This window comes from Zonotrichia leucophrys, chromosome Z, assembly GCF_028769735.1.
Source record: "Zonotrichia leucophrys gambelii isolate GWCS_2022_RI chromosome Z, RI_Zleu_2.0, whole genome shotgun sequence".
NCBI lineage: Eukaryota > Metazoa > Chordata > Aves > Passeriformes > Passerellidae > Zonotrichia > Zonotrichia leucophrys.
In genome coordinates this window covers 13,573,077-13,587,303 of record NC_088200.1, presented here as the reverse complement: position 1 = coordinate 13,587,303, position 14,227 = coordinate 13,573,077, and the positions used below count along the sequence as shown (strand labels likewise).

At 37.6% G+C, this 14,227-nt stretch overlaps 1 protein-coding gene across 1 annotated transcript in view; it reads left to right on the top strand.

Moving 5' to 3' along the window:
* Nucleotides 1-13,715, top strand: part of OXCT1 (3-oxoacid CoA-transferase 1) — an 80,882-nt gene extending 67,167 nt beyond the window's left edge. Inside the window, exons 15-17 of the mRNA XM_064735119.1 lie at nt 3,672-3,752; nt 5,762-5,863; nt 13,197-13,715. Of these exons, the coding sequence (XP_064591189.1) occupies nt 3,672-3,752; nt 5,762-5,863; nt 13,197-13,232 (219 nt within the window). The 3' untranslated portion in view covers nt 13,233-13,715. The remainder of the gene's footprint in view (nt 1-3,671; nt 3,753-5,761; nt 5,864-13,196) is intronic.
* The last annotated feature ends 512 nt before the right edge of the window (nt 13,716-14,227 follow it).

Here is a 14,227-nt window from a genome sequence, read left to right as displayed (position 1 = left end):
TGAATAAATATTTATGCTAAATGTCTACTTACTGTGGAATTTAGTTAAGGCTTAGAATCCACACTCAATATAATCAAACCTGTTTTTCTCCTAAAAGTACTATTGCTAAAATATTTTTCCAAAACGATGTTTAGAAATTGTTTGCTGGGTTGTTGGCTGTAGGAGTACTGAAACAGGAAAAGAAGGAAAACAGAGATAGGTTCACTGTTATGAGCAGGTCAGGCATAGAATTATTTATTTTGGTGTATGTATACCTACTTTGTCCACTTTTGTGCATGGTGTGCCTGGTGTGCACTTCTGCAGTTACAGATTTTCATAAATCATTTCTTCACCTTTTGTGCAAAGGCACTGCAAATTAACAACATGCAATATTTTTATTTTATTCTTATTTTAAAATGGCACTTTTTCCTATTACCTAGCCTCTTTCTGGGGTCTTCATATTGATGCTTCTTGCTTGCTCAAGTGTGAGGATTGTGGCCTATAGAAATCTAGTGTTTAGAGATCAAAACTGGTGTTAGTTTTCAGGTGTTCTTCCTTCTTTTTTTTCCCTTTTTTTTTTTTTTTAATAGTCAAATAAATATAGCACCCATGAAGCCAGTTCTGAAAGTCAGAAACCTTTTGTTGGGGGTGACTCCATCTTCCAGAGCTGATTTTCTACACATGGCTTTTCAATTCTTTACACCCAATATTTTATCAGACTTACTACATGTGAATGTCTGCATCAGAGGAGCAATCCCTCATCCTGCTCAAAGCCCAGTGTGCTACTGAGTGAAAGAACAGTTTGCAAGTATTGAGACAGTCTCTTGTGTCTGCTAGCTCTTTAGTAAAGGGATGTTTCTGTAATATTTTTCTCCAAATAAATAAGAACTCTACCATCAGACATTAAAATTTTCTGTAAATCAACAGCAGTCAAGATTTGATGAATGGAAATATGGTGGAAGATATGGGTTATGGGCAGTGCCTTCACTGGACATGTGCAAGAGGTGCTGCAAGAGGTAGTTCTTGTGCTAGTTTTGTCTGATTTATGATCTTGTGAAGGAGCTTCTAATCCTTTCCAAGTTTAGTTGTTTGTTTTCTTTAGATAATAGTGATGACTCGTTAAACATTAAAGTAAGTTTTTAAAGATTTTAATAGCCCTTTTCCTTTCAGTAGACATGTTGCAGTTTTTAAACATAGAAATAGGCTGAGTCCTTGCAGCACAGGCAGAATATAATTTACATTAAATTATGATGGTGGAACTAGTAACTGTTTAACCACTCAAATAAATACTCAAGGAATTTTGCTCTTTTAAAACTCTGATATGAAGTATGTTACAAATAAAAACAAATATGCTTAGTCCCAAGTTAATTGCATTTTGAATTACATGTGATGAGAACCAAAATGTACAGAAGATAGATGAGACAACATGAAATAAGCATTGTGGAAGAATCATCAGCTTAAGAACTGCTGTTGAGGAAGGGTAGCAGACAAGTACACAAAATGATGAAGGAATGGAGTAGGTGGATGCAGAATTGCCACTGCCTCATAAACAGTCGGGATAACTGACTGAAATTAGTTTAAACAAGAAGAAACACTTTCCACAGCCAGCTAATAAAATTGTAGATGATAGCAGAATGATGCAAAAATCTCAAGGAATTAAGTCTATATAGAAAGGATTAAACTATTTTATGAGGTTGAGTTCATCAATGGCAATTAAATACCACTGCCTGGAAATAGTCTCTGCCTCAGAAAATCTGTGCATTACAGCATTATCAGGAACCAAGAGGGCATGTTTGCAGAAGGATATTTCAATTTTTTGCTCTATATGCTTAGGCCGCTGAGAGACAGTTGGCAAATGGGCCTTTTGTCAAATTCATTAGTTTTTCTTAATGCATTTTTTTCTAAATTACCTCTTCTTTCATAGCCATGAAGAAAAGAATAATATAATATAAGCTTGTTATTTAATGCCAAAACAGTCCCTGTGCATTTATGTCTAATTTGCTAAATGCTGCCTGAGAGAATTAGAAGTCAAGTCCTTACCCCCATACCATCATTGACATGTTTTGAAAAAACCACAGTAATGTAGGGGCTGGTAATTGTTCCATGTTGTGAAATGAGTTGCCTACACTGTTCAGAAAAACAGAGTGGAGACTGGTTTTAAGCACTTGATTTGGGCATGACTGAAATGTAGAACACTGAATTGAAAATTCCTTTCTGTGAAAAGTTCTGATTTTAACGTGTTGTGGAAGACTAAGGACATTTTTGTTCTTCAACAACAGAATTTTTTATTTAAAGCAGACTGGAACACCTAAGGTTTTATGTATCTACACAATAGTCTTTTCCTTTATCTGAACAAATCCTGAATAATTCTGAATAAATTCAGATGGTAAAAATCATGCAGTTCCATTTAATTTGCTCTTCTTAACAGTGCCCTGATGGATGTATTCCAAAAGTCACAGAATCATTTAGGTTGAAAAAGGTCTCCAAGATCATTGAGTCTAACCTTTGAAAAGATCAGGAAATGCATTTCATCTTTAAGGCTAGCTGGTGATACAACAATGTTCAGCTCAAGTGTTAAGAAACTCAAATGCATCAGTTCTCAGGGCCACAGGAGCCATTCAGGCTGTCACCTCCATAAGTCCATGCCTGTCAATCTCAATTAGGTACCACGAAGAGACACTTCATTTCACATGGCTGAAAAGTGTATCTGATATATTGATGAAGATATTACAAATAGCACAGATTCATCTTGGCTCTTAGGCAGATTGCACAAGGACATTCCCAAGATGGACAGGATATAAAAGTAGATCAGTTGAAAGTAACTGGAATGAAGAAACAGTTCCTCACAGAGAAAGATAAATTCAAAAGTGCATGGATTGCTCATTGTGTTATCACTCAGGAGTCAAACTGGCTGTGAGATGACCCCTGATTAAGCCTTAAGGTAAACTGATGATTCTAAATGGTTAAATGAGACATGTTATTCTCTGAGACTTTTGAAATGCATAACTGAAAATTGATAATTAGACAAAAAGTTAAAAGCATGGGGTAATAAGAGAAGTGTGCACTTCATGCTAATTCTGAAAAGCACTTACAAATACTGACCAGAAAAGTAATGATCCATTTACCTTGTATCCATTCATGGCTCTTGCAGCCTACATTAACTTAGTATCATCAAGAGACATTTTTTTAATTTTTTTTTTTTTTTTTAATGAAGAAGAAGAATGGAAAAAAAGCCAAGGACTTTCCCAGAGACAATATGGATAAATAAACTGGATTTACTGTTTTGACAGCATGACTCTTCACTTGAACTCTGGGGATCTGAAGTTCCTCTGTGTGTGGCTGATCCTGCACATACCATTTGTGATAAAGGATAAGACAGGGAAATATGTTGCTCATAGTGTTGTTCCCTAGTTTTTGTCCTCACATCAGTGAGGTTCCATATATCTCTTGTTCCATATATCTCCTTTTAGCAGCAAGTGCAGATTATTAAGCAGCAGTGTGCAGGACTTCTAAACTCAGGAGTCCACTCAGTGGTACAGTAAGATTCTTACTAGTCAGCCATTGAAGTGAATTTGAAGAGTGTTCTGAGCACATTGAGTATTTAAATAGCACTGAATGGTGACAGCTGTGGTTTTCATGAACATATTTGAGTTTTTTTTTAAAAACTGATATATGTGTATTGTTAAACACAGGGAAATGTCCATAAAATCCTGGAAAAATGCAGTTTACCACTTACTGGGAAGCAATGTGTTGACCGCATCATTACAGAAAAGGTAAAGTACTTTTCTTGACTCCTTGTTAAAAATTTCCTCCTCTATCCCTAGCAACAATAGCAAATCTTAGCAAAACTGAAGAATATATTCAGTATCTGTTGCCACCTAAGTGAAAAGATGGCCTTGGGGTTCCGATACAGAGGTCTTGGGGCTCATATTTTTCCTTTTAAAGTTTTGACATCTAGCATACTGAACTGTACCCTAAGATGCCTTCAGAACAAATATGCCACATATGACAGGCATGAAAAGTGTTCATCTCCTTGTTTTCCCCCAAAGTATTTCTGAAAATTTGCTGTGACATGCCAGTTTTTAATACAGCTGTAACCACAGCTTGGGAGGCAAAGGTGCATTGTTGTTTGCTTTTGTTAGGTTTTTGTTTAGTTTGTTTTTGTCCTGTTTTTTTGTTTGTTGGTTGTTTTTTTTTGCCGGCGGAGCACACATAGGTTGGACAATTTGCAACTTCTTTCATGTATACTACATACTGTTTGAGAGAAACCTGTGGCTGTAGCAGAGCTTTAGTTCTTTTGTCCTTACTTGATTCCATTTGTGAAGCAATTTATTCTGGAAAGTATAAGGGGAAGCACATATGAGCATCTCATACTGCTGCTGCTCAAAGTACATTAGTGGATCTTTTCAGCAAAGGATAAGTGACTTAAGGTTTTAGCTGTAATCATACTCCTTTTATTTTGGGTGTTTACATATTTAAGGACTTAGAGTAGTCCCTCTGTGAGCCATCTGTCATGTCAAGTACAATGCATCAAAGGTGCTGATGAAGAATTTGCTTTCTCATGGCGGGATGTTGCTACATCTAAAGGATTTTTCCTCACGAAGTAAAGGAAAATTTATTAAAATATGGAAGTTTTCTTTTTTTTCAATTATTCTTTTACCAAATGTAAGGTACAAAGAAAATGAGAGGGGAAAAGGACTAATAGAAAATAAACAAGTAGAAATGTCTCTAATATTTATCAATTACCAGATCTTGTGGCTTTTTTAGGAAATAATATAAATGTGCAACGACATTTGGATAGTGTTGCAAATTCTGTTTCCACACTAGCATCATGGAGTGTTCCTTATGCCCTGTCTTTTGAAAAAGAAGCTGTCTTTTTCCAGTCCCATAAAAAGCAGTTTCATGTGCCCAAAGGACCACTAGGCTTCAGGACACTTCTGTAACAAGCTTACGACTTCACTTTCATTTCAAGTTGAAGCTTTGCTGGTCATTTGCTACTAAACTTTTATTTTTAAGGAAAATTACTTTAGACCTTATGGTTTCCCTGGCAACTAGATTGCAACCTGTGCATGTCCCTCTGGTAGGCACTATTAAAGGGCACATTGTTTTACAGGTATTTTTATTTGATGCACTTGGAACTCTCAGAGGTGGAGTGCATATCTTATAAAGACATCCGACAGAACAGCCTTTGCTCCTTCAGCCTCTTCCTCTCAGACTTTCTTTTAAAAATACTGCAGGGCATCTTTTCTTTCATTGCTAGCTTCTAAAAATTCTAGCATTTGCATTGGGTATGCAGTAGCTGTTGGAGAAACTTATAGTCAGCCAAAGATGATCTCTCTACTGGCCATGAAATTAAATAAAACAATGGGAAAACATTCTCTTCCCTGTGTCTTTTGTGGTGTCTTGGTCGACATATTCTTACAGCAAAGAACATCTCAGCCCTTTCCTTTGAACCTCCCATTCTCAGATTGGAGCAGCAGGCATGGTCCACATTTCCTGCAGTGATGTACAGTTGCACTTTTCCCCCACTTTTTCTAGAATATCTAGAATACATACTAGATTCTAGATATTCTAACACATTCTAGATTCTCTTTCTCAGTACAAATAAATGTAGCAGAAACCTGTATTAGTCAGTTATGAAAGTGAAAAGTAACATCTTATGTTACTGAAGGAATGCTATCTACTTTAGCACACCATTTAGTTCAGTGTTACTCCATTTACATCCTCATTTTCTCTTTTAATAATAATAATTAAAAAATTATGTGCTTTTTAAACTTAATAGGCAGTGTTTGATGTGGACAAGAAGAAGGGATTGACCCTCATAGAAATCTGGGAAGGACTGACAGTAGATGATATCAAGAAAAGCACTGGCTGTGACTTCGCAGTAAGTAATTTTACAAACCGGTACAGTTTGGAGTCAGAACAAATATTCTCCACAAATACTTATCACATGAAGGCTTGTAGTTGAAGTAAGTTTCTTCTTTATACGTGAGGACTGAATAGATTACGTGTGGGATTTACAAAGAAAGATAATTTGGAGCTAATATAGTGTGATGACGTCGGAAGCATCAGAAGCTAGGAAAACCAGGAGAGATGGAGAAATAAAGTTAAATTAGAGTAAAGTTTAAAAAGTTAGATAAAGTTTAAATTAGAGTAAAAAGACAAGTGGAAAGGAAATTTCTATGCTTTGAAGATGGGAATTGATTCATCTCTAAAAGATGGATAAATATTTATTTTTTCACTGTATAAGCTAGTTTACCTAACTCTCTGTAGCTGACTTTCCATGCTGTCTTTAGGTGGAGTTGTGAGTGTTCTTGACAGGAGTGACTACAATTTTCCCTTCTGTTTTAGTAGTGGCAATCAATGAACTGCTCTAAGACTGCCTTGTACAAATTGAACTTATGCTCTGCATTAATCCAGAAAACCCTTGCCTTTTGACATTCACATTCATTCTTAAGTTTTTCGTAATGAAAACACAAAACTACATAATTAATGGAAAGCTGTAGCACTCTAGAGTGTAACTGAATGCATGTGTGGTTGATAATATAGTTTCTTCTTGGCCTGTCCCTACATCAGCATTTCAAATTTTCAAAATACCGCATCTTTTTTTCTGTGTTGTGAAGTCTTTTGGGGAAATTCAACCCTCCTGCAGGGGCAGCAAGTATGACCGTGTAAAAATTGTGCTGTAAAAACAGTTCAGGAATATTTAGTAATGAAGCAAAATACTCCTTTTTGCAGAGTTTCATTGCATGGCTATGGCACCTAATTGATAGACTGCAGATCATTTAGTATGTGCGAGGGTTTTTTATTAAGACTTTGAGCATATTCTTGGTAGTAAGGAAACTTCCTGAGCAATGAACCTGTGAAATTTCATTTATTTCCTGTGTTCATAAGAGAGTATTTCTGATAACTAAATATGATTGTGTGTGTTTCTCCTTAGGTATTTTAAATAAAGGTCTGTTAGCTGCTGAAAATACCTTTAATTATCTGAGAAAAAGATGCTGGATTAAAGACTCGAAGCCGGCAACTGCAGAGTGCAGGAAGGTGCTACAGAATCACTTTGTTGAACATAATGATGCTAGGTTCCTAGCTTTCCATGTCATATTTTAGGGAAGTCATTATTATTTCTTAATTTAAAGTGGAAGCAACCTGGCTGTATAGAGGAAGGTTACCAGGCTGAATACCAGAAAGATGGTTTCTTTAACATTGAGGGGAAACTGAACATCCTTCACTAGTGATGCAACTGATTCATAGGAGAAGAAGGAAAGCAGAGGCAGAAAAACCTGATTCCCTCCTGCTCCTTCTGCAGCAAACTGGATGCATAACCATAGCCATGAGCCATTCATACCTGGAGCAGACCCCAGCATGTTTATAAACTTATTACAAATCATTGCCACCAAGCCCAGCAGGACAGCAATTCTGGTCACTGCCCCTCTGATATAAAAACTATGTATTAGGGACAATACTAAAGCTATTTCTGGATAAGAAAATAAACCTAGGGACCATAGATATATTAAAATCTCAAAAAACCCTAGGGACCAGAAATGCATGCAAAACTTCACCCCAATAGACATTATGAATTCAAAAAACATGGCTATTAGCTGCTTTAAACAAACACAGAGTAATAGCAACCAAAATGCAGTCAAAACAGGGTTATTCCACTCTCTCTCGAGCCCCACATTTGGGCACCAATATTTTGTCCTGGTTTAGGGCAAATTTGGTAGAGAATCTCCAAAGGAGGGCCCCTCCAGAAAGCAAACCCACACGGCCCCTGCCCCCAACTGGTTCGGGAAAAAATTCCTCGGAGAGAGGTGGAAAGAACCTGTTTATTTCACAGGCACAGCACCCCCAGCGCACAAATTGAACAATACCGGATGACACTGCTCTGAAAAAGGTGACAAAATCAGAAAGTCTCTTTTGGGGGTGGTCGCTCTGTTCTCAGTCCCTCCGGCGCTGGGGCAGTTGCTGCAGGCCAAACGGTGCAAATCCTCGGTGCTCCCAGGTCCCAGTCCGGAGCAGGTTCGAGATGGTTGAAGGAGAGGAGAAACAGTCCAGGAAGGAATTTGGACTGTTGAGCTAGAACTAGCTAATAAGCAGAAGCAAAAGCAAGCAGAAGCGAGAGCAGAGAGAGAGCGAGCAAAACAGAAGGCCAAAAGCAAAAGCAGCCCTATGTACTGCCCGTCTCTGTGTCTCTGATAAGAGAAACCCAAACAAAACTTTCAGTCTTCAGAGACAGTCTTAAAGGCACAGAACATATGAATGGGGATACAAGCATCATAACGTCACCCCAGGACACATATACAGCAGTTCTGTGTGGAAATGAAATTATTCAGTCAGCTTCTGACTTTGCTCTAGTAGAAAATTATCCGTTTTTTAAAACTTTGATTATGCCAGGACTACTTTTTCTTGGCTTGATCTGTCAAGCAGCTAGCATCCAGAAGTAAAATATAAAAATGATCTTTATATGTTTTTATCTATCACAGTCAGTCACTTTGCTTTGTTCTTTTGGATTTAATTTGGGGAGTAACTTCATGATGAATTTGAAAGTGCAAGTTTTAGTAAGCATTTAAATAGATGTGAACTACAGCAAAGGACTTCTGTTTGCAGAAGTCACTGGAAACACTCCTTACTTGTTCCAAACCTGCTTGTTTGAAAAGACCTGGTTTTTTTTTTTGGCTGAGATGACCCAGAGATATCTATTCAATTAAGTGGTGTTTCCCAAAGTAAAGGCTAGCTGCCTGTGCTCAAGGCAGTGAAAGCAGAAGCAAGCAAAAAATTCAGAGAAAGAAGTGATAAGATTAAACTGTTGGGCCGTGAGATTAAGCTTTGCAGCAGGTATGACAGGGCAAGGCAATTAGGTCCAAAGAAAAGATTAACACCACCCACTGTTCCTTGGTGCTTTCCTGGAAATGTTTCAAACAATTGATAAAAACTTAAACTCTTTAGTGTAGCCTGAAGTTAGGAGTTGATGAGAGGTGTTGGAACAATTCACTGTCTGGCTCCCTGGGATGTCTCTCTAAGGTCAGGAAGGGACAATTCACAGGCATCATTTCCTGGTTCTCCAGAAAGCAAACTCCAGCACAGTCTGCTTTGTTCGGCTGCTGTGGTCATGCATGAAATCACGAGCTGTGGGCATGAAAAATGTAGATGCTTCTTGGTTTATGCATTTACATGTACTTACCTTGAAAGCAGTAGCTTGCATAAATGCTTGCAAAGCAATGCTTGTTTGCAAAGCGTGTACCTCTGCCAGAGCACGTGCAGGTGTTGGTGTGATTTACTTATGGCTCCTTATAAAAGTGCCCACAGTCCCTACAGCACTGCAGATTGAGCACATGACATGAACCTCAATTATTTGTTTATTAACCTGTGGCCTGGAAGTGCACTAGCCCTTTCTTTCCTTTTTTGCCCCCGCATCCTGTAAAGAATGTTTCCAGATCACAGTGTCCCAGTCCTGCTGTCATTGAAATCCTTACCAAATCTTCTCTGGAAATCTTTGACAGCAGGACTGGGTTGCTGTTGTGTAATACTGGACCCTTGATAGCCTGAATTACATATATAGCAAACAGCTACAGGTTCTTTGCTTAGTTTTGAATTTCAGAAAATAGGAACTTGAGGATAGTGCTTGGCAGTTACTCAGAATGCAGCCTCCTTGGTCCTTTTTTTTTCACATTTCAAAACTCTGCCTCAGGCTTTCTTGCAAGAGTAACGGTTGTGCTTGTGATTATTTATGTTCACTGAATGAGACATCTTGGGTTTATTTATATCGGTAACAGGAGCTTTAGTGATACTGTATTGCCACAGTAAAAGCAGGATCATATATTTTACTAGTTTGAAACAGAGCTAATCAGGGGAAAATGAGGAGCTGACCCCTTTTTCTAGTAGCTTTTTTTTCAGTAGATGCCATGTATCATCTGAACTAAAACAAATGTCTCTCTGAGTTCACTAGAAATGAGATTTTAAGAGATAGGTATATCTTTATATGTAACTGTCTTAGCCCATGTAGACTACTCCTGTTTGGAGAGGAGAAATTCATAGTCTGTATGGCCATATTCAAGACACATTTGACTACACAGTTCCATTTCACAGCCTGCTTGCTCACTTGGAAAAATATCTCCTAGAGAACATTTGCAAAACAAAATGTCAAAGGAAACATGATTTAGAGTCAACAATCTTCATTATAGACTGGCATCATGTAAAAAATAAACAATTCGCTCTCAATTTTACTGTGCTGTGAAGACAAAATGTTGGCTTATCTTGCATGCTTAAATAAGATCTGCTGTAGCCTAGCATATAGGCCACCTTGGCAGGCAATCTATTTGGGCTTGTACTAGCTTTTACCATTGATGAGACCATGACATGTATTTAATTATAAAAATAATCAGGATAAATCAAAAATCCCCATCACAAATTCTTTTTTTCCCTTAATCTTAAAGCTTGTTTTTTCAAAATGTTCAAAGCTAACGTGGTGTATAGAAAAAGCATCTGCCACGTCTAGCGTATGTTTAAAAAGGAATTGTCTGTCCAAGTTCAACCACTGAGTTAAAAATTATACAGGATATAGATTTTATATTGTGGAAGTACATTTTCCTTTGAGTAACATTTTCTTTTGAGGCTGTTGCAAGATTGAGTTGATTATTACATGGGGTTATTTTTCCTGATCAATCACCGCTGCTGCAAAAACCATTACGAGATTTATGTATCATATATATACACATATATATTTGATGTTAGAATTGTGGTTTGCTTTTTTCTGAAATGAAAAATAGGTGTTAATAAGAGATAAGCAACTTTTATTAATTTAACAAATAGGCACTTCTTTTTTTTGCTTTTTGTTTTTTAAGGGCTTGTTTTAAATTTTTGAACACTAACTTGGAACTTAACAAGATTCAGCGTTATTCAGAATCAGAACCTGAAGGAGTGCTTGCTTCATGGAAATTCAATGAAATAAGCATAGAGCTGTTTGTGTAGCTGAAAAGGGTATTTTGGGATTGGAAATCAGAGATTTAACAGGCTTGGACTGCAACAAGCCCCAGAGCCCATGTGTCTTCTTACCAGTTGAGGGGCCACATACTGGACTGCACAGGCAAACTCCTCCTGGAACACCTGCCTGTCCAACATTAGCAAAGTATTTGAAACTTCCAAGATCAGGTGTTCTTCCTCTAAGTGAAAGAATATTGAGACTGTGTTGCTTAGGAGGTACCGTAGAAAGTAGCAATTTGCACTGAAGCTATGCACTGTGAATGTGGTCTGCATTAAGCCCCTTCAGCCCTTACTAAATGCTGTTCTCCTAGCACACAGTGATACTGGATTGATGTCTCTGGTGGACTCAGGGAGTCCTGAAATGCTTTCTACATTTCAGACTTGATTGCTTGTTTTCCAAGCACAAACCATCTGATTTGTTTCATTGGCATTTTTCTGCTTATTTAATCACATTTTAGTTGGAGCAAAAGTTGTGTTTGGGTCCAGTTGTGAGTGGTGCTGGGCTCTCGCCACCTTCCTTATCCTGAGCAGACATTATGGCACATCAGACCCGTCTGAAGTGGATAGTGGTGCGCACAAATGACAGCTGTTAGCATCAGATGTGCAGACACCACATTTAATGGAATATGCTCATCAAATGTAAAACACTTGATGTTTTGATGGTACTGAAATCAACAACATCAGGAAAAATAGAAATCTCTACAGTAATTGCCTTTGCTGTTGTTTGCAGAATACAGATTTTAGTGCTTCTGTCTTCATCCTCCAGTGTTTAGCTCTACTTGAATGGAGCTGTCCTGGTCTGTGGCACAAGTAGGCCCAAATAAAGCGGGGCACATAGTTACTTGGACTCTGAAATGTTGAAGCATTTCTGGAACTAATATAGGAATGCTAATGCATTGTACATATTACATCTATTTATTATCCTAGTTCACACACAACTTTGAAAAAAAATCAATGAATTGTTGCTATCCACTGAAAACATTTCATCAGCATTTGATACAGTAAACACATTCTTCATGAACTTAAGTTTTCCTCAGTGGCTAGTCTCATAAGGTTATAAATGATGATACATGGTGGCTGGAGGAAAGATCACGTGGAAATCTAAGTGGTACAGAAAATACAGCCCTGTACCTCTAAAAGAAAGAGGCATTAATGCTTGAAAAGGCACTTACATATTATTCTTTCATGAGTTAGTTTCTTGAGTACTGTTAGCTGAAAAAAATGGGTTAAGGAGGCAGGAGGATGCAGTAGGTGATGCTTCCATGGGGCACATTTATCAACTAGGGGCCAGATTATCCACGGAACTGTTTTTCATCCTGAAAAAGTAAGATCACATGAGTTATTTCTGATCTTCATCCTGGGGCATCAGGCTGGGAACAGGAGATAATTAAAGAGGCTTGGACCTTCTGTGGAGACCTATTCCTCAGAGGTTTTGTGTAGACCTGAGTGAAAGTTCAAGCAAATGTTAAGCACTGCTGCTATAGAAAGTATTGTTACTATTTACACCTTCTTTCCTCATCTACCTTCCTGTTTAGGCTTACTGTGTTTTATTTTTGGCCTGCTGTACATCCTAGAATATCAATAATTGAATTTTGTGAGTAAATGAATTAAAATAATGGAGTACATAAATGTGTCCCTACACAAAAATTATTGTGAATGGGAAAATGAGAGTTTTTTTTTTTTTAAAGCAAAATTGGAATTAATTAACTATATAATCATTGAGCAAATAAAATTGAATGTAAATGGAAGAAGGACATTTAAAAATAGGAAATCTAAATTTGATATTGTATTATATCATCATCAAACAATCCCATCAAATGTATCCATATACAATATTTGCAGAGTGTTTATTGTGTATGTGTACCTTTCATTGCATATCCCCTGCTCACATGCATCTTCCAAAAGATGAACATTACGGCACAGAAGACTCTGCAGGGGGCAAGTACAGGTTCATCTGCCCAAGTTTAATATGCTTGCATTCTTACACAATAACCTATCTCAAAATAAATGAAGCTGAGAGTCTGGGTACTGGCACCACACATATCTTGTATTCTTGCATCAGAAAATTTAGTTGTGGTGGTGTTTAATATACTGCAAATATGGCAGGTTAAATAAGTACAGTGCCTTGAGTCTTCAGTGGTAATAGTAGATACAGGTGGAAGTGAATGGTGGGTTGTACTGCTAGATCTTACCTGTGTGACAACTTTTGTTGGTTTTTTTCCTGTTCTTTTTGCTAGGTTTCACCAAAACTAATACCAATGAGGCAGATTTAACTGCGAATTACAGACTGGGCTAAATTCGCGAGAAGGCTTGTTTCCAAATGGAATAAATCGATGACCGTCTTGCAATGTTACTTTTTTTTTCTTTTTCTTTTTCTTTTTTTTTAAGGGCTCTCTAGGTAGTTTCCAGATAGTTAAACTCAGGCTTGACTATATGTTTAATTGTATTCTGCTTTCATAACATTACCAGCTTTAATGGAATGGTGAATATATTCTCTAAGTTTTGAATCATATTATAGTGAAATGTTAATGATTGTTATAAAAAAGGAAAAAAAATGCCTTGTAGTCTCTCTGCCAAGTGCTAGGGTGTTTTTACACAGAATTAGAAAAAAAACATGCAAAACTTATGATTGCCTCTTCGTTTGATGATATCTGTTGCTCTGGAACTATAGCACTTACCATGTCCATTCTCCTCTAAAGGTGTGGGTCTTTCTTTTCTGGAGTGGTCTATAACAAATATATGTATCTGTAGAGAGATATTGGGAGTATGGACATTCCTTTTCCTGAACCTTTTCATCTGTCTGTAACAAAATTGTTTAAACCAGTGGAAATAATTGGGACCTAAATATATCTGCTGTTTCCACAGTGTGTGTCTGTTGGTACTGAGAGGTCTACACCTCCCAAAGTCCAACTGTGACCCTTCATATTTCAGTCATACAAACTAGAATGGGGCTAGTATCAAGGAAGAAGATGAAAAAGTGCCTGTCCTCATGCAGGCCACTGGTAGCTGCACAATTTCCCACATGAACTGCTCTTGTTCTCCAGATATAATGCTTCTCCTCAGCTCCCAGTCAAAGGCAACTGAATATAGTTTCTGCAGTCAGGTCTGTCTTACCAGTGCCTCATAGAGAAACAGGGGAAGAGAAGGTTTGGACACTTCGATGAGTCTTCTGAAGGGAATACAGATGGCTAAGGGTAAAAGCAATATGCACCACTTGTCACTCAAGGCACCAGAAAAATCTAAAGAGCTTGGAACCCGATTTCATCAT